Here is a 19,356-nt window from a genome sequence, read left to right as displayed (position 1 = left end):
GGGGGGGGAGGGGGGTAGGTGGGTGTTTTTGGGGGGGGGGGGGCAGGCAGGGGACACAAGGGGCACATTTTAGAGGGGTTCTCCTCCTACCTGAGATGGCCTGGACAGCCACACGCAGGAAGCCCTTCACTTCACCCTTCTCGCTGACGATGGCCACGCGGTGGACCAGGGGCACGGGGTACAGGAGGTTGCTCAGGTAGACGAAGGCCCTGTCAGAGGTGGAGGGGGAGTGGGGAGGGGAGTGGATGGGGAAGGACACACAAGACGGGGGGGACAGAGGTCACTGCTCCCACCCGTGGGTCCCCAGGCGCAGGTGGCGCGGCCAGGATCCCAGGTCACCGCTCAGGTCGCGACCGCGGCGCTGCAAAGCAAAACTAAAAGAGAAGGCAGCCAAGGCCAGCCAGGAGGGCAGGGAGCAGGACACAGGCAGCACCCTGGAGCAGGTGGGACTGGCATTACCTCTCCAGCTGTCACCTCCGTGGCGGGCGGGGAGGGGAGGGGGGCTGCGCTGGTGCCACCGTGAAGCTGGGAGGGAAGAGGACCTTGTCTCTGTGGTGGAGCCGGAGGACTAGGGCAGGAGATGCTGCAACACGAGGGGGTCGGGTGGCTGAGGAGTCACCGTGGGGGAGGCAGGGGCAAGGCAGGAGGGAAGGGAGGGTGAGAAGGGAGGTAGAGGCCAGCAGGACTGAAGGAGGGGAGAGAAGGTCCTGGCTGGAGGCCAGAAGCCTCCAGAGATGAACCTGCTGAAGCCAGCCTGGCCCCAGCTCTACCCACCAGCTGCTGGTGGCTGCAGGAAGCCTTTGCCCCAGCTGGCAGGGGGGCTGCAGGTGCAGCTGGTGGCATCAGCAGCCTGTGTCTCCTCCATCCCATCCCTTTGCATGTGTGGCTTCGGGGTCCCGGGCTACTCGCCAGCACGTCACAGGGACTGCACTGCTGGCTTCTCTCTATGGGTGAGGATGGAGCTGCGCACTCCCTGTGTGGCAGATCTGACCCTCCTTGCTCTCCTCCATGGTGTCCAGGTCGCTGATGCTACCACAGCCAGGCGCTGTGCTGGGGTTCAACATGATGGCCACACCACATCTCTGCCTGCACCTCCTGCCAGGCTGCAGCTCTCTCTTTCTCAAGCATTTTCCCTCCTCTTGCTGTCTTCCTTAACCCTGCTGCTGGCTGGCTCGTCATTCAATGGTCCTCCTGGTGCTCTGGCAAGGGCAGTGTGCTGTGTCCTCAGCACAAGTCATCTCCCCAGCCTTTAGCACCAAGCTCCATGCCCAGAGGAACAAACTGCCCTTGCCTGTGGGCAGCACTGCTCTGAGCAAGAGGGAGTGCAGGGTGCCCATTGCCTCTCCCCAGGGCACCCACCAGTGTCTTGACATGCATTGTCTTCGGGTATTGTTGGGTAGCATGGTGCTGGGACCAGCCAGGACACTTCTCTTTTGGAAGGCTCCCATGAGGGTTGCATCTCCAGATGGCTGGCAATGTTGCTTGTGATGTCTCAGCCTCACAGGCATCTTTGCAGACATCCAACAGCACTCAAAAGTGCCCAGGAGGCTCTTGCAGGAGGCCTCAGACCCACAGTTGCAGCCCAAGCCCCAGAGGTTCTCCCTGCTCTGGTGACTCTCATTGACTTCCAACCACTGCTTGAGGCTTCTTCCATCCAAAGCATCTCCAAGGACTCAAGTTGTGGAAACAAAAGGCGCTGCCCCATTGCCACCTTCTGCCAGCCCCCTCGCCTGATCTCTTCTCAGAGGACACCAAGGACAAGTGACTGGGCCATGCCAGGGCTTTCTGGCAGGACCACATGCCCAGGGCAGAGCCCTGTGGCCACAAGGAGGTCTTAGAAGCACACCCACCCACCCAAAATCGCAGGGCAGCTGGTGTTGAAGCCAAGGGGGTGAAAAGGGGAGGAAAGAGGAGGGAGAGGGGGGAAGGCAGGGAGGAGGGGGACAAGTGTGTCACTAGAGGAAGGAGGGCAGGGACACTAACCACAAGATTGGTGAGGTGCAAAGATGGCATGCTCAGACCAAAGAAAAGCCTTTCCAAAGGAAGACAAAAGTGAAAGAACCCCAATTTTTGCTAAAGCTTTGGAGAGATAGAGCCAGCAGCTAAAAAAGAACCGAAACAAAAACCAAAAAAACCCCCAAAACCTCAAAAGAAATAAAGTAAAAAAAATACTAATGATAATAATAATAATAATAAAAAAAATCAAAATCAAAGATCCAATCATAAACCAATCCAAGCACACTTCACAAGAAATGTGGCCGGCGGAGCTGCTGTGCAGGGAGCCAAACCCAGGGCAGACTCAAAAGAAGTTGGAAGGTGCTGAGCTCCAGGGAACGTGTCCCCAGCAGTGGGGCTGCTGCTGCAGGGCCTTCTGGGGGATTTTTTGAGGTTCCCTTGAGAGTTTTGCGCTTGCTTTTTTTTTTTTCTTAATGGAAAAAAAGGAAAAAAATATAAATAAAAGAAAAAAGGGGGAAGAACCCAGCTCTTTCGGTCTGAGGCTGCAGGACTCTTACCCCACCTCCACCCTCTCTGCCTGCTTGCTGCCCACATGCTGCCTGGCAGGGCTAAGCCTGGCTCTAGCACACCAAGGAAGAGGAGCTTCAACTCCACCCCAGTCAGGGCACCCCTGGCAGGGAGAGGTTCAACCATCATGAGCCACTCTGGCTCCTGCCTGGGGCAGAAACTCCAGGATCAGCTCCAGGTACACATTATCCCCTTGGGAAAAACCTGGGGCGGAGCTGGCAGCACCACATCCCATTTTGGGGATGGGTTGATTGTCACCAGGCTTGGGTGACACAGCTGGTTTTGCAGCAGCTAGTGGGTTTCTCCAGACTAATAGAGCCCAGGGGGGTCTCATGGCTAAGAGATATGAGGAATCAAAGCTCTTCCCAGCTGGAGCCAAGGAGGAATTGGAACCTGCACCCGGGTCCCCACAACCTCCCTGAACATCTCCTGTGCCACACTGGCAGGGATGGCCCCAAGCCAGGCACTGGGTACAGAGACAAGAGAAAATGCTCCTTTCTGCAGAGCCTTTCTCTTCCTCCTGCCCTTGGCTCCCTCCTTGCTCCTCTCAGCTTCGCTCCCCCAGCTCCCTGGGGACATCCAAGCCTCTGCATCCTGGGAGGCTCCCGCTGACTGATGCAGCCAGGATGGCCAAGCCAGTGCCACAGACATGCCAGCTTTTCAAGTGCCCACATGTCCCCAGCCAGTGGCATCATGGGGTGACCCAGAGCCAGGTGGGAGGTGACCTTCCCTGGGACAGGAATGCTCAGGACCAAGACTCCTGTGCATCTCCCTGGCTCCTTCAGTGCCAGAGGCACAGCTCCCCTTCTCAGGAGCTGCCCCAAAGAGGGACCTCCCTAAAAGAGTCTCCAGTGGAGCTGGCATGGTTCTCCTGCTATCTCCTACTGCTGCTGTGCTCCTCACAGCCCTACCTCAGTGGGCACCTCGCTGCCCCACCAGGCACCCCGGGCTCAGTGGCAATCCCAGCCAGCTGGCCACCCCCTGCTCTTCCAGGACACCCCAGAGGTAGGAGTTGTGTCCGAAAGCAGTTCCCTCATGCGAAAGAGCTAGTTCCTTCCCGGCATGCTCTCCTAAAACCTCACCAACCTTCCTACTAAACTGAACAGGGGGGAGCGGTCGTAAAACGGATCCCGGCCATCACACAGCGGGCACTCCGGAAAGATGTCTTCCTCCAGGTCCTCCGCCTCCTCCTCCTCCTCCTCCTGCCCCTGGTGCTGCTCGTCAGCAGGCTCGGTGATGTCGGAGTCGGGGTTCGAGAAGGTAGGGGAGGGGGTGAGATCAGCCATGCGCTCGCTCATGCATGTGTTGAAAAGAGGAGAGCTGTTGCAGCCAGAGATATCTGAACTAAGGTTAGTACAACAAGATAGAAGACATGTTAACACCAGCTGTTCCAAACAGAGAGAGTAAGAATAGGATTTTTTTTTCATTTTTGGGTGTTGTGTTGTTTGGTTTGTTGTATTTTCCTTGGTTAGGTTTTGGGGTGGGGCTTTTTTTTTTTCTGCTTAAACCAAGGGGTGTTGGGAAATAAAAGACCTGCCCGTCTGGTGTGTCTCTAAAAGAAGCCACCAATGGCTGTCAGCTGTGAAGGGTGGAAAAAAGAGTGACCCAAGGAACTGGTGCAAACGGTGGGGATTCCCCTTGCTGGCTTGGTGGGCAGCACAGGGACAGAGCGGGTGGCACGAGGCTCACTGCCACCCCCCCCACCACCAAAGGGAATCTCTCCATGTGCCATGACATGGGGGGGGTGACTCTGTGGCAGGCGTGGTTGGTTGGGGCAGGCAGCTCAGTCCTCTGCTTCCCCCTGCCCGCCAGGGCAGACCCCTTCTCCAGGGTGCCCCGTCCACCTTGCTGGCACTGCACCCTTCCAACCAGCGCGCGGGAAGCGCACGGCGACGCGCAGCACGTACCGTACAAACGGATGCTGGGACACTGACGCGTGCCCACCAGGATGGAGGTCAAGGTGGCATGAGCTCTCAGCCTGCTGGACAGCCACTGCCTCCCACCTCCCCCACCAGTGGCAAACCACAAGCCCGTGCCCCACAGCACTGTGTTACAGCAGGAGCATTGCCAGCAGCAGGTCCCTCGGGGTCCCGGCAGCCAACGAGGAGGAGAACCAGGACCAGGGAGACAGCACCTCCTCCCACGGCCTTGCTCTCTAGGGAGACGAACGCCCTGCACCCAGCAGAGCCAGCAGGGCTGCTGCCAGTCCCAGCCACACTTAGAAGGAGCCGAAGCACTCACCTGCCCACCAGCCTGAACCAGGGGAAGCGGTCATAGAAAGGGTCTCCGCCCGTCACCACGTTGTCGCAGTCCTCAATGACGCTGGAAGGCACTTCTGCTGCACGGTCGTACATCTCTCGCATCAGGTCCAGGCGCTGCCTGCAGGCAGAGGGGCAGGCAGCAGTGAGACACCAGGCTGAGGCCAGCTGAGCCCTGCCCAGCACAGGTAAGGTTCACCCACCTCAGCTTCTCCAGGGTCCAGTAATGGGTAGCCCCGTTCTTCTGGTCCTGCACCTCTACGGCCACGATGGTCCGGGGGAATGGTCGCTTCTCCCGGTCCTTGGCAGCATCAGGAGGCAGCAGGTCAGGAGGGAGAGGTGAGTAGAGTGTGTCTGTGAGGAGCACGAACTGGAACTGGACCTGAGGAAGGGCAGAGGGGGACAGTGAGACACCCAGGAGGACACTGGGCTCTGCATGGTGCCTTTGGCAACCCCTTCCTTGGCACTTCCCCGGCTGCCCGTGCTTGTGGCCTCTGCCATGGGTACCACAGCAAGCCAGAGAGGAGCCTCGGGCACCCACCTTCTTCTTCAGCTCCACACTGATGGCGTTGGCTTCCTTGAGGAAGATGGCATTGCCCCAGAGCAGGTCACGGAGGGAGGTGAACTGGTACCACTTCCACTTCCTAAAGGCCCAGAGAGCCAGCTCAAACTCCCGCTCCGTCCACTGCACTGTGGGGACAAAGAGGAACAGTCACCCCACTGCCAGGAAGGAGGACATCAGCACAGAAGTGCCCAGGGGACCCAGAGCCCACTCTTCTTGCTCCCTCAGAGAGCATCAAAACCCTGTGGCGGCACCAAGACCTCACCTTCATCTTCAGGCTCATCTTCTTCCTCATTTGCCTCAGGGTAATACCTAGAGTCCATCTGCTTCTGGAGAGCCTCCAGTTTGCTCTCATAGTCCTGAAGGAAACAAGAAGAGGGATGATGCAACCCACAAAGTGTGACCTTTGTCCACGCTGCCACATAGTGCTTTTCCCCCCACCCAGCCTCCTCCCTCCTCTACATCTGTGTGTACAGGGACAACCCCAGAGACAACAGGTTTGCCTTTGTTTTTAGGACACACAGAGCCACCCCATGCAAACATCTGCCAGGAGTGGGCAGTCTGAGAAGGAGCCAGGTTCTGACCACCTACCAGCCTCTGCTGCTCGAGAAGGTAATTTGCCTCCTCCCGCTCCCTCCGGTACTGGTCCTCCAGCTCCTGGAGCCTGGAAGGAATGGGAAAGGAGAGGATGACCAACCTGGAGGTGGGTCCCCAACTCCCCATCACCCCAGCCCCTTTGCCCTCACCGCTGCTCCATCTCCTGCTTCATGTCAATGCCTTGCTTCTCCAGCAGCTCCCTCTGGGCAAAAGCCCAGTCCACAGGCTCCGCAGGGGTCTCGGCACACGGGGTCCTCTCCCGCTCCTGCCGAGCCTGCTCGGGGTGGTTGAAGCGGAAGACGTGGCTCTTCCCCATGATGATGCGGTTTCCTACAGGGATGCATCCAGGGTGGAGGAGGAGGAAAGGGTGTTGGTTAATGTGGGACAACGTGCAGGGCCTCCAGGAGATGGAAGGAGGCTGGTTAGAGCAGCTCTGGGGACCCACCTGAGCGCAAGATGCTGGGCTCTGTCACCTTCTTGCCATTCACGTAGGTGTCAGCACCCTCACAGGGCTCCAGGGTCACTATCACTGCAGACACAATGGAAAGGGCAGAGAGGGAGCACAAGTAAGGTGGATGCAGAGGGATAAATGCTACATCTCCTGCTCCACTGCTCCTGCAGCCTCAGAAAGGGAGAGCTGCCCCACTCAGCACTCCAGGGACACAATGAGGGGCACTCTGGGCACCCACCAGCATCATCCCCAGCCTGGGAAACCGATGGGGCTCAGCCAAGCTTATGTTAATCAGAGCAGTCCCAAGAACTAAAAGCAGCTGGAGCCTGGATGTGAGAGGAGATCAGAGCCTTCAGCATGTATCTCCAGCCTCCCCAGGCTCATCTTCCAAAGCCTGTTACCCTGTTCGCTCCCAGGTTCCTGCTGGTTTGTGGCGTGGGCTCTGCTCCACATCTTGGGTGGGGGAATCATCTACAATCTGCTCCGCACTCCCACCCTGATCTCCCTGGCTGGCCTCACCAAGGCAGCTTCCATGTGCCTTGCACGAGCTTCCCTCCCAGCTAGGTGAGGGCTGTAGCTTGCTCTGGAGGCTCATAGAGGCCACAGCCATGTGGCAGAGCCCTATTAACATGAGGAGGGCAGGAATCTTGGCTGGGGACAGATGCTGGGTACACAGAGAGGGACTGAGGTCCCTTGGGGAAGTGGAGTCCCTCCAGACAAGGAGTACCTTCACCACCGGTTTTGGTGTCACTGCGGAAAAGGCAGTGCTCTTCCTTAATGAAGTGCCCACTGAGAACAATGTCCTGCCTCTTCTCTGCATCTTCCCGGCCAACCCTGCCAAGGAAAAACACAGCTTGATCCTTCCTCAAAGCAGCCCCTCCTTGCCCTCCCCCCAAAACCACCCCTGGGGCTGACAGGAGCAGCCCATGGTGCACAGCAGGACCAATGTCAGGTTGCCAGGCAGATACGTTTTCCCCACATTCTATGGCACTCTGGGGATGACCCAGGAACAGTGCCCAGACCAGGGACAGCTGTCACTCTGCTGCCAACCTAGGCAAGTCAGACACTGAGATACAGGCTAGGCTGCCACTGCTCCACAGCACCTGGCTCTCACCTTGTTATCCCATCCTTGATGTAGTAGAGAAGACACTCAGACATGAGCGGGTCCTCATTCAGGTTGACCAAGTGGGGTGTCTGGGAGAGACAAACAAGGAGTCACCTCAGTGCACCCTGCTCACCTGGGTGCAGAGGGAGCTGGGAGCTCAGCAGCACCTCAGGCTGCCCCTGCATGGGCTCTCCTGCCTTCTCTAGCTCCAGGACAACATACACAGGCAGGTAGTTTTCAAGGGGACTGCAGAGAGCCGAGCAGCTGGAATGAGGATGACCTGCCTCCACATGCTGACTTGCTTTCCTCCTCAAAGCACTGCACCCTGGGCACTCCCCTGGCTGCCTTTGACAATCCACTTTGCAAACAGGCCCAGCATGGAGCTGAACACTTCCCATGGGGAATCCCTGATATGGCTCGTGTCTCCTGGAGTGGGACTCTGCTCACCTGTGCTGTATGTCCACAGGCCCTTGCCTCACTGTAGCCTCCAGCTCCGCTGTGGACAGTGTAGCTGAGGCAGAGGCACATCCCATGCAACAGCTGGTGTAGGATGAGAAGAACTACAAGTGCCTGTTTTCCTCCACTGATGGTACAAGGACGAAGCACCCAAAAGAGCAGGTTCCAGACTAGAGGCTCAACTGAGACCTGAAGCTGTATCTCCAGGCTGAATTTCACTACCTTCCTAACAGCTATTCCCCTCGGTCAAAAACCACTTTGCTCTTGATGAGAGGGAAGTTTCTCCCCCAGCCACAGACCCCTCTGGCTGTGGCTTATCCCACCCCATCACAAGCTGCAGTGATTGCACCTTCAGGCAACGGGGTCAGTTCCAGCAGTATCAGCAGATGAAGCTCTAAGTTGCCCAAAAATAAGAATAGAGACCATAAGGAACATCTCATCAGCCCACTGACAACCAGCATGCAGAGGTTTTCCTGTCACAACATTTCCACAAGCCCTGGCTGATAGAACAGACTCACTCCAAACAGTGCAGGAGAGCTGGAGGCCAAGGGAAACACAGGCTCTTCTCCATGGTGGCTGGCAGGAATGAGTTGGCCACAGCATTTAACCTCAGGCCCCCCTAGGCAGACATGTAGCCCCACAGTCTGAGGCTCCTTCAGCTTGCAGTTTTTCTCCAGACTTGCAAGACCGGTTAGTAGGAGGCAGATGTTCTACCTTCCAATAAGCTCCTTGGAAATGTAACCAGCCCAGCGATGACACAGAGCAGGACACCACAGTCCTGCCCTGCTTTTCCCTTAGCAAAAAGGGGCTTTGCATGCTATCAAACCTAGCTTTTCTTGCCAGCCACTGCAGAAGTCAGAGTTTCCACCCCCCAGACAGCTGAAGAGCAAGGAGGCACCAAGACCACCACAGCAATGCCCAACCTCTAAGACCAACCTGCTTTGGGGAATAAACCCCTATGCTTTCTACACAGAGATCTGTGGTCCTAACAGGCAGCAGCTGAGACAAAGGTGAGAAACAATGACAACACTGTAGAAATTTGTCCTAAGAGCCACACCAAGGCATGCAAGGGGAAGGTCCCAAGGGCTCCATCTGAGTGTCACCAAGTCAACCAGCATCAGCTGCTGGGGCAGCCCCCAAAGCATCCCTCAGTGTGGTGGGAGAGCTAAGCAAGCATAACCTGGTCCTACCAGCAGGTGCTTGCTCCTCAGCACCCAGCACTGCTCTGCACGCTCCACCAGGGCTGGGCTTGTGAACTGGATGTCACTACCATGATGGTTACACAGATGAGTGAGATGCAGTGATTAATGTCACTGGTACTTGGCAGTTTGCTGGCACCCAAACTCTTTGGGACACAGCCAGCATTTTGCTTAGAAAATACTCTCCAGGATGCTACAAGCAATGATGACTGTGGAATATTTCTGCACCTGCATTTCTCAGCAAGGACTTGCCAGTTTCAGGGGCAGCAATTCCAAATACCCCAAAGTACGGATTTTTATAAGCTAGCACTGAAGTCTAACACAGCCATCATCACCAAAGCCCCACCTGAATGGGGACATCATCCAAGCAGTGAGGGCTGGATGTTTAGTCAGGAGTATCTACCTATGTTGATACCCAGCAGGGCCAACACTGGGATTTCCTCCATAGGTTTCAGAGACAAGAAAAGGCTAGTGGAGTATCTGGGGCTGGCTGGAAGGAAGCTGCAGGGGTATGAACCCCTCATTTGCCAGGGGAAGAAGAGAATAAGATGATCCTACCTTTTTAGGAGAGAAAACACCCAAGGTGCCTCCATCCTCCCTCATGGCCACCCCCATTTCAGCCAGCAATGCTTCCCTGAAAGAACAAGGGAAAGAAGAACTGGTCAAAGCCACGCGAGTCCCTGGAGTTGACACTAGACAAGCCCTAGAGGGGACTCAAGCCCACGGGTTTGCCCACAGATCACAGCCCTAGAACCTCCTTTAGCTGTCTCTGTGCCTCAGGGAGGTTTCTCAAAGCAGAACACATCTGTGCCTGCTTAGCATGGAGGGCACTGTGGTGCCCAGGGGGGCAGTCTGGGTACAGCTGGATGGTCAAGCATCCTGGGTGCCCCCAGGAGCTGAACTGCTCTAGGCAAAGTGCAGAGGAGGAGACATGACTGGGGAGCCCCACCTACCTCTCCATCCGGATCGCTTCTGTCCTCCGCAGCTTCTCCTCCCACGTCTCGTTCAGCTCTGCAATGATCTTCTCAGTTTCCTGGCAAGGGTAGGGTTAGCAGGGGGTTAGAGTGTCCTACAGGCAACAGACCTGCCTGCATACTGCAGCAGGACACTGGTCCCAGTCTCGGGTGGTTTAAACAAGCCACAGCAGCATTTCACCACTGTCTTTCCATCATCCCCATCTTCAAAGAGCAAGGCATTAAGACCAGCCTCTCCATCCCCTTGCTGCCAGCCCACTTCTGCACCATGCTGGGCTGGGAGCACCCATCCCAAGCCAGGAGCACTCATCCCACAGGTCAAAAGAACAGCCACCCCACGAGGAGGACAGCAGCAGCAGGTGGTCCCTACCACACCAAACCCTCTCCCATCCAGCAGTCGAGAGCACTGGGCACCTCTGGGTCTGTCTGCTCTGCAGCAGCACACCCAGGCATGGCTTCACCTGAGCATCTCCCCACTTAATGGGCTTCCAGAGAACACTGAGCCCCCTCCAGAAGCCTCAGCACAGGAGCTGAACCCCTCTGTCCTGCTGGGCACTGGCCTCTTTACCTTGAGCCTCTCGATGGCCTCTTCGCTGCCCGGAGCAAACATGATACGCTCGTGGAGGCTGGTGACAGAGGCAGCACGGCTGGACAGGGCTGACAGGGAGGAAGAGGGACTGATCCCAGCGATGGCATTGGTCACTGTGGAGAGATTGTCAGGGCGCTGATTCAGCTCTCCCCCTCTAGCATCATTATTGTTCTCAAAGTCGGACACATCTACGGGGCAGGGAAGGAGGGATGGGCCAGGGGAAGACACACAGAGAAGAAGAGAGAGAGAAAGATGGAGACGAGAAAAGCTGTTGTGGGGGGCAGGAAAAAAAAAAAAAAGAGCGGCTGGGTGTGGCAAGAAGAAAGCCAGGAATTACAAGGAAAAGGCACAGACAACAGCACAGTGGCACAGGCAGCAGCAGGGCAAGGGCACAGGCATCTCTCCCTCAGCTCAGGCAGTCCCCCAGGAGCACAGGGCTGTTTTGGGAAGCAGCTGTGCTAGCAGCCCTGGAAGCTTCCCAGGCTCTCAGGGATACTTTTCTGCAACACCAGATCCTGCAGCCATCAGGTCTGGGATCAACCTTCCTCCCCAAGAGCACACCCCTGTCATCCTCCTACTGACACAGCCCAGGTTGTTGTATTTGCCCAGCTGTCCCAGATTAGCTGGATCTGGGGACAGAGAATAAGAAAGGAAGGGGAGAAGAGGCTGTGGCCCTCTGCCCTACACAGGGGTCATGGAGACAGAGCAGGAGGAGCAGCACCTCGGCCAGGAAGCCAGAGAGAGAGCAAAGTGAGGGCAGGGTGGCACCATGCCCCTTACTTTTTCCTGCTGACACCCCCAGCACCAGCTGCCACCAAACCCCACAGCAAAGGGATCTAAGTATCAGAGATGCTCCCCAAGCCCAGAGAAGTTGCAGGGGCTCAGCGTGCTGTGCTGGAGGTGGGCACAGGTTTGTGTGTGCAGACTTAGCCACCTCCATCAGCCCACAGCTGGGGGAGCCAAGCCAGGAGGGGAAGGGCCAGGTCCCCATCTCCTCGCTGGGCCCAACCACTGCCCGGCTGCACTGCCTGGCCCAGGACAGGATGGGGCGACAGAGCTTATCCACTGGCAAAAGCCTCCTGGCCATCACCACACCCCCCTCCATCAGGAGGGCAGCTGCCAGCCTGCCCCAGTGTCATGCCAGGCTCCAGTCCCGACAAGCCCCAGAGCCAGCAGAAGCAGCAACAGCAAACATTGTGACAGCAGGGAGGAAGGAGTCCCCGTGGGGATCAGGCCCTCAGCACAGCAGAGGATGCTGGTCCCTCCAAGTGCTATCCCAAGCCCAGGCACTGACCGTGACCCTGCTACCATCCCCTTTACCAGCTCCCTGGGAACAGCCAGCGAGAGGGCAAGCACCTCTCCATGAGCTTGGGCCGGCTCCAGCAGCCCTTCCCCATGCTGCACAGGTGCCCCTGGGCACAGCCTACACCTCCCAAAAGCCATGAAGCAAGAGTACCAGTGATGGGGAATACACACATTTGGATCCTCCTGCAGCAGGATGGGCTAAGAGAGAGAGAGAGGGCAGGGAGCAGGGGTAAGAACAGAGAGAACATAGAACAAGAGGGGGTTCATCTCAGTAGGGTTTCTGACAGCACATGGAGGAGAGACCATGGTGGGCTCAGCCCTGGGAACACCTTCCTGGCACCTCTGCTGGGCACGGGATGCTAAAGACAGGAGGTGGAGGAGAAGAAGTAGGGGTCTGCTGGGTGTAAAGCAGCTCCTTTTACTTAAGGGAGTGGGCTGGGGGTTGCAAACACACAGGCAGGGGATTGCTGGAGGTGTCACCACCACTCTTCAGCAGCAGGGTGCTGCTGCCTGGCTGGCAGAGCAGGATACAGGGAGACATCAGCCCCACGGGCAGGACGGACTCCAGCCTGCCTCTGCCTGGAGCCTCCGCCAGAGAGCACCAGGTGGTACCTACTGTCAATGATGTCCCCAAGGCCCTGGGCATAGAGAAGGTCACGCAGACGGGCCACCTCGTCCTTCAGCTCCCGGATGAGCTTGTTGTTGGGGTCCTCATTGATGACAGCGTTGCAGCGGATCTGCTTGGCACGGTCAGCGTACCTGGGGCAGGACAGAGCCCTCAGCAGCAGCAGGGGGCAAAACCTCCAGCTGCTGGGCAAGCAGTGCCTCTAAACCCTTCCAGCAGAGCAGTCCTTTGGAGGATCCCAGCACCAGGACAACCCTTTGGCCTCATGCCTGAGGTGCCTCCACAGCACCTCCCGCCCCAGCCAGGGTTGCTACAGAGGTGAGAAGAGCACGTGGCATTGCCCGGGTTTCAGGGGCCATGGGGGGACAAGGATACTTATTCCTACCTGAGGGTGCTGAGGGTCTCATCGTAGTTTATGTCAGCAGGACTGAGAGCAGCGACCATGGCTGTCCTGGAGTTGCCCCCTGCCCAGAGAGACACCCTTGCATCAGGGAGATGCTGGTGGCTGTGCCTGCTGCCCAGCCTGTACCTCCCACCCACGTCCTCACCCAGATTCTCCCGCAGCAGCCAGGTCAGCACCGAGTCCCGGTAGGGGATGAAATCAGTCTTCTTCTTCTTTTTGTTCTAGGGGATGGAGAGCAGAGGGAAGGGCTGTCAGGCTGCCTGCTCACTTCCAAGGGAAGGTGACAGCCAGTCCCCAGCCATGGGGACTCAGAGGAGGAGAGCTCTGCCTGGCCACTGTGACCTTGGGCAGCTCTGCTCAGCTCCACAGGTGCTGCCTGGACCAGGATAGGTGCTTAATGCCAAGCACTGAGAGCCACACAATGAGGAGAGTGAGGAGGATGCTGAGGGCTCTGCCAGCCACCAGGAGAAGCATGAAACCCACCCTCAACCACCCATGCTAAAAATCAACCCTCCATTCCCCAGCCCAGCCAGGACACCAACCTTGTTTGGCCCCGAATCCTGCAAAGAAAGCAGAGAGACTGTTGAAGTGAGCTGCTCCCCTCCTCACCACCCACAACAGCCCCCCCTCCCCGTCCCCCAGGCAGAGAGCAGCAGGTGCAGGTCTCCAGGGAGACAAGCAGCCTCACCAGCCCAGCTGGTCCCAGCCACCAGGACAGCTTGGGATGTGTATGCCTGTCCCTCAGATCTGGGATGCTCCATCCCTGAGGGCTGAGCCCATCCCTGCTGTGCCCATCCCATTCCCTTGCAGTGCTCCCACTCACCCATGGCTCCAGCTACCCACCATTTCAGCCAGGGCAGAGATGACTTTCCCCAGTGTGGTCAAGGACTTGTTGATGTTTGCTCCTTCCTGGTGGAGAGAAGAAAAGGCCAAATGTTCAAACACCATTTCAGAGGGGTGCTCAATACTGGGGCACCAGGAGGGTGAGGAGGTCCCAGTACAGGGTGGGCAATGAGCAGCTGGTCTTCCTGGGCAACCAGCACCTCCCAAGTGGGACTCATGGACCCCAGTGGAACTGCCACTGGGCAGCTTTCAAACAAAAGGTGGGCAAGGATTTTGGCAGCATAGTGGGCAAGGAAGCAGGCAAGGAAAGGAGATGCAACAGCTGGGGACGAGGGGGCAGGACATGGTCTTGCCACCAGCAGAAGGGGACCTCCAGCTCTCACCTTTAGTCTTGTGCCCTTTGCACCAGTGGAGTCAGCTCGCTCGCTCCCTGCCAGGTCCACCAGGCTGATTTTGCTGACCTGCAGGCAGAGACAAGGCTGTGAGTCCTGCCAGGCACAGAACCAGGCCCCAGCACAGAGCCAAGGAGGAAGCTAAGATCTCTTCTGAGGTGACACTGCTCTGAAGGCAGAGGTGGGCTCTGCAGGGTCATCCTTGCCAGGATCTGGCCAGGAGCAGGGCTAACATCCTTGCAGGCAGGGCTGAAGGGCATCAGCTCAACTGTCCTGCCCAGGGGCCTTTCCCTCCAGGAACCATAAGCCCAGCACGTGCCTGCAAATTATCTCCATCCTGTTTCACCCCTTCCTCGGGCTGCACCATCTCACCCCAAGTGCTGTGGAGAGCACACAAAACCCTTCCTGGGCCCACGTGTGTTTTCCTGAGTCCCCTAGACCCTGCTCCCACCTTCTCAGTGGTGATGTCTGTCTCAGCATCGTGCCGCTTCTGCGTGAAGATGATGTTGAACACGGCGTGGGAGCGGCTGCTGGTCTCGTTCATGTTGGTGGCAGCCACTGTGCTGCAGGGAGAGGACAGGGAGGTGTGACACTGCAGGGGACACTGCAGTGGCTGGTGCTGGGGCCAGGGCTCATTTCAGGACATAGTACACGATGGGAAGGTAAGTCTGGAGGACATGAGAGGACTCTGGAGGACATGAGAGGGCTCTGGGAAGAACCCAGGCTTTCTCCTGCTGGCTGCAGGGCCTTTTGAGAGCAGGAAGGAAGTAAGGTGACAAAAAGTGGGGGAGACTCAATGCTCGAAAAGGAGGGGACTGCCACCTCTGGAGCAGCCAGACCAGCAAAGCAAGGAAGTTAACCTTCTGGAGATGTCTGCAAGCTCTCCAGGTCCTGGCCATCTCCTGCCCCCCAACTCACCGGGCCTTGTTTCCAGAGTCCATGAGGTCTTGGATGTCATTGTAGGAGGTCACAGCCAGCTTGGAAAGGTCCTCAACATATGGGCCCATAAGGGGATGCTCCCTGACCCGCAGATTCCCCTTGTTCTTGGGGTTCAGGAGGTCCCTCACACGCTCACAGTATATCTCCATGTAGCTCACCTAGAGGAGGGGGCACAGGCAAGGTTAGTGGCTGCATGTGGGTGCTCAGCATGTAGGCAGAATCAGGCCCACCCCACACCCAGGGATGGGACCCCCAAAGAGGGATCTGGAGGCTGGCAGGGCTCGTAGAGCTGGGTGGGAGGTTGGAGCTGGACCAGGCAGGTGATGGGGTGCCTACCTCCACAGAGTAGGACATGTTGTCATTCGTCGTGTCGTTGATGCGGGAGAAGAGATCCTCACACAGCTGTGGAGAGAAGAGCCAGGCTGCTCAGTTTCCTACCAGAAGGGGGTCTTGGCCCCTTCTCCCCTCTTCCCTCCCCTACTCCACTTTTCCTTTGGGCATCACACCAGAGCAGGAGAACAGAGAGCTCTTCCCCAGGTGGTACCTGTGGGATGATGCCTTGCTGGTCCTTCTCCTGCTTCCCCATCATGGTGTAGGACTTGCCAGCGCCCGTCTGCCCGTAGGCAAAGATGCAGACATTGTAGCCTTCAAAGGCATGTTGCAACATCTCCTCCCCAATGTCCCGGTACACTTGCTTCTGAGATGCATAGTTGATGTCTGAGGGCTGCAGAGAGAAGGGTGACAAGGAGAAATTTGGCAAGGGGGTCCTCCTGCCTCTCCCCAGCCCAGCACTCCAGGCAGGCTCAGATCTCCCACCACTTACCGTGGTGTGGGACCAGTAGGAGTAGTCAAAGCTGAAGCTTTTTGGAGTCTCTTTGGGCTGCTTTGGGTTCAGGATAGCTAGGGGCAAACAGATAGGAACATGAGTCCACCCAGCCAGCTGGGGTACCCCCACATTGGTGCTTCCCACTTGTAAGGGGAGAAGGGTGATGAAGTCTGAAGCAGTCCTGGAAAGCAGAACCAGGACCCTCCAGCTCCACAGGTGGGTCCAGAGCCACCAAACCCCAAGAGTCCCAGCACAGGTGCTGGGTGCCACAGCCAGCAGAGCCTGCACCAGCCCAGGGAGCAGGGCAGAGTTTTGCTCAAACACCCTGTTGGGCACGGTGTGGGGGAAACAACCCTTTCCCTCAGGCTTCTTCCTGCTTTGACATTTGCCCATGGAAGCCTGACACCAGCATGGGAGGATCACAGCCTTCCTTCACCCCACAGCTTGGGGGGCTGTTCCCAAAGCCACACTCATTGGCACTGTGGGGTGGGAGCAGCTGTGGCCCCATCAGGGCTCCCCAGGCCCCCTCTGGCTCCTTTTTCTCCTCCCCTGTGCTCTGCTCTGGGTCCCAAGTGCCAGCAGGGTGATTAATGCCTCCTGTTACACTGCCAGCAGAAACCAGAGCCTGCTTTTCATCCCCTGGTGAAGAGGATGTTGTCATGGAAATTGGAGACTGCATCACTTCTCTTCCTTGCTCCCTGCATCCCCACCCCCCGGAGCATTCATGATGTTTGGTTGGGTTTGTTGTTGGTTTTATTTCCAGAAACAACAGATGCGTCAGAAGAAACTCAAACCAGTGGGGTAATCACCAGATCCGGCCCTCTCAGGTGACATTGAAATGACCTTGTGGGCCAGTGCAGCACAGTTCCCAAGCCTGCAGCCCCCAGCTGGGGACCAGGAGGCCACACAGCACCACGGCTGATGGAGCTCCCTCCATCATAGCCCCAGTCTGCCCTGCCCCAATGCTCAGCCAGGACTCAGACCCGGTCAGGATTCAAGCTGGAACCTTCCCAAGCAGCCCCAGGCCTGGTGCAGCCCCCTCCCTGGGAGGCTGGATGTCCTGGTCTGTGGTGTTATGGATTCAGATGTTTTCTGCTCCAAATTTTTCCTACGTTGCCACAACGGATTCTACCCTCCCCCATGTGGAAGGATCTGCCACTTCTGGCTTGAGACCCATCTCTCCCTGCCCACAAAGGCAGCAAGGTGGGCAGGTGGAGGGTGGGAAGCAGGGTCAGGATCCAGTCCCAACTGCAAAACAGCAGCATGGTGCTGCACAGATGTCCCTTGCTGTGGGCAGAAGCCCAGCTCCAGCACCAAAGAGGGGCTGGGTACTGGCTCCCTGCCTGCCTGCCCACTGGAGTCAGCATGACTCAGATGCTCCAGATGCCTCTCGCAGCCTGGGCAGACTAGTTACTAGCTGCTCTCTCAGGAGAAAAGGCTAGAAAGTGACATCCCCACAGCAACTGCCCACCCCACAGCTGCAAAGACTTAGAGGGCCCTGCTGAGATCCAGACTGAAACGGCACCAGGCCAGTGCCCAGTCAGTGTGTTGAGGACATGCGAGTGGCCACTCCAAAGAGAAGTGGGTAGGGAGGTGTGGGAAACTGTTCTTTTCTTCCCCACATAAGTCTAAACAGTGACAGGAGGCCATGCAAGAAGCCAGACAGAGAATCTCCTGTGGCCCCTGGGGTTCACCTGGCAGCTCTGCCATGTCACCCAGCCCCCTGGCTCAGGTCTGACTCCTCCCTGCAGAGGTGATCCTCTCCAAAGCAAACAGAAGCATCACTCCCCAAAAATGAGTCCAATGAAGGCAAAAGAAGGAGCAGGAAGGACAGGGCCAAACAAGGCAGCTGTTCTGCATCCCAGTGCCAGCCCACACTGGGCACAGGGCAGAGAAGCAGCTGGGGATGGCACCAAGTGGCTCCAGAGCATCCCAGCTGCAGCCACCCAGCTGGTCCAACAGGCTGGAGACTGCAACACAGGGGAGAAGGGGGGACATCAAGAGCAGCGAGTCTCCCATCCCCAAGCTGAGAAGCTCTCCCCACACCCCCTTCATTCCCATTTATTTCCCCCCATGTGGCTAGATGCCACTGGTGGGTTTTTTTCTCTCCTGGGACCAGGCAACCCAGGGCCTTTGCAAAGCTGCTGCAAAATATTGATGCTCTGGCAAAAGCTGGGGAGGGGGAGGAAGACAGACACGCAGACAAGAGAGGAAGAAGGAAAACATCTGGAGATGACCCTCATCTTTGCCCCTAAGAGCCAGCAGCACAGCAGAGCATATCAGGGGAGCAAGCACTGAGCAGGATAAAATCCAAGACCCGCAGGAGAGAAAATAATCACTGTATTTTAAAGCCTGCAGATGCACAGCTCCAGCCAGAGAATATTAATGGCCTTGCAGGATGAAAGCTGGGGTCCCTTCCTGGCCATCCTGGCAGGAGCTGCCAGGAATGGGGATGGGGGTTTTGGTGCCCAGGCTAGTCCCCATGGCTGCAGGAAGGGGGGGACACCAGGGGAACAAAGCAGCAGTGTTGGCAGGCAGGCAGCCACAGCCTGGGAAGCCATGGAGGGGGGGTGGCTGGAAACCTGGGGAGAAAAGGATGGCAGAGAAGGGCTGACCCCTTCCTGCTCCAGCCTCCCAACCCTGCTGCCCCCCACAAGACTTAGTGTATTAGGCAAAACAATGACCTCTCCCACCCCAGTGCTTGCAAGGGTCTCTGCAAATAATCCTGGGAAGGGGAAAACTTGCTCTTACCTTCCCAAACATTTTTATTTTTGGGTTCTCTGTCTCTGGGAGGCCGAGATAGCCCTGCTCTGTGGGGAAGGCAGCTGGCACTACCAGCATCCCTCTGCCTTTCCCAGCTGGCAGGAGAAGCAGGAACCACAGCCCTCCTGATGCCTGCCCCCCAGCTCCCCGGCTGAGGGGATTAGCCAAAGGTTTGTTCATTCATGGAGAAAAACCCCCGTGTCAGCAAAGTGCTGGCTGAAGCCCTGGCCCTACCCCTGCCCTGCCTGCCCCCCTGGCCTGGGCAGCAGGATGAGGGGCCTGGGGGTGGCTGTGTGGGGGCTGCAGATAGCGGGGCTGGGGGTGCCACAGAGTCACAGTGCCACAGTATCACAGAATCACCCCACCCTAAGCAGCACCCAAAGCTTTCCCGAGCCCCTCTGCCCTGGACAAGGGCACTCACTGGTTGTGCTTCCCGACATCTGGATAATGCATTTAGACTCCCGGCTCATCTCCCGGGAGTTGAAGGGCCGGACCCGCACCGCCACCTTCACGGATGGCCCCGCCACCCCACCGGCCACAGGGGGG

At 57.5% G+C, this 19,356-nt stretch overlaps 1 protein-coding gene across 1 annotated transcript in view; it reads right to left on the bottom strand.

Annotated features, from left to right (window-relative positions):
• Positions 1-19,352, bottom strand: part of KIF1A (kinesin family member 1A) — a gene marked incomplete at its 5' end in the record, with an annotated part of 34,206 nt that extends 14,854 nt beyond the window's left edge. Inside the window, 27 exon segments of the mRNA XM_009996759.1 lie at positions 67-209; positions 3,610-3,867; positions 4,765-4,902; positions 4,985-5,163; positions 5,323-5,471; positions 5,609-5,702; positions 5,935-6,007; positions 6,090-6,270; positions 6,386-6,469; positions 7,119-7,225; positions 7,506-7,585; positions 9,710-9,785; positions 10,105-10,184; positions 10,694-10,827; positions 12,191-12,217; positions 12,636-12,778; positions 13,030-13,108; positions 13,193-13,268; positions 13,590-13,607; positions 13,891-13,956; positions 14,274-14,351; positions 14,734-14,845; positions 15,201-15,379; positions 15,558-15,623; positions 15,766-15,945; positions 16,045-16,121; positions 19,232-19,352. Of these exon segments, the coding sequence (XP_009995061.1) occupies positions 67-209; positions 3,610-3,867; positions 4,765-4,902; positions 4,985-5,163; positions 5,323-5,471; positions 5,609-5,702; positions 5,935-6,007; positions 6,090-6,270; positions 6,386-6,469; positions 7,119-7,225; positions 7,506-7,585; positions 9,710-9,785; positions 10,105-10,184; positions 10,694-10,827; positions 12,191-12,217; positions 12,636-12,778; positions 13,030-13,108; positions 13,193-13,268; positions 13,590-13,607; positions 13,891-13,956; positions 14,274-14,351; positions 14,734-14,845; positions 15,201-15,379; positions 15,558-15,623; positions 15,766-15,945; positions 16,045-16,121; positions 19,232-19,352 (2,998 nt within the window).
• Positions 19,353-19,356: the final 4 nt, after the last annotated feature.

The sequence above is a fragment of the Chaetura pelagica genome, unplaced genomic scaffold, assembly GCF_000747805.2.
Source record: "Chaetura pelagica isolate M959 unplaced genomic scaffold, ChaPel_1.0 scaffold264, whole genome shotgun sequence".
Taxonomy (NCBI): domain Eukaryota; kingdom Metazoa; phylum Chordata; class Aves; order Apodiformes; family Apodidae; genus Chaetura; species Chaetura pelagica.
Note: the sequence above shows the minus strand (reverse complement) of the source record. Positions and strands in the feature narration are given on the sequence as shown.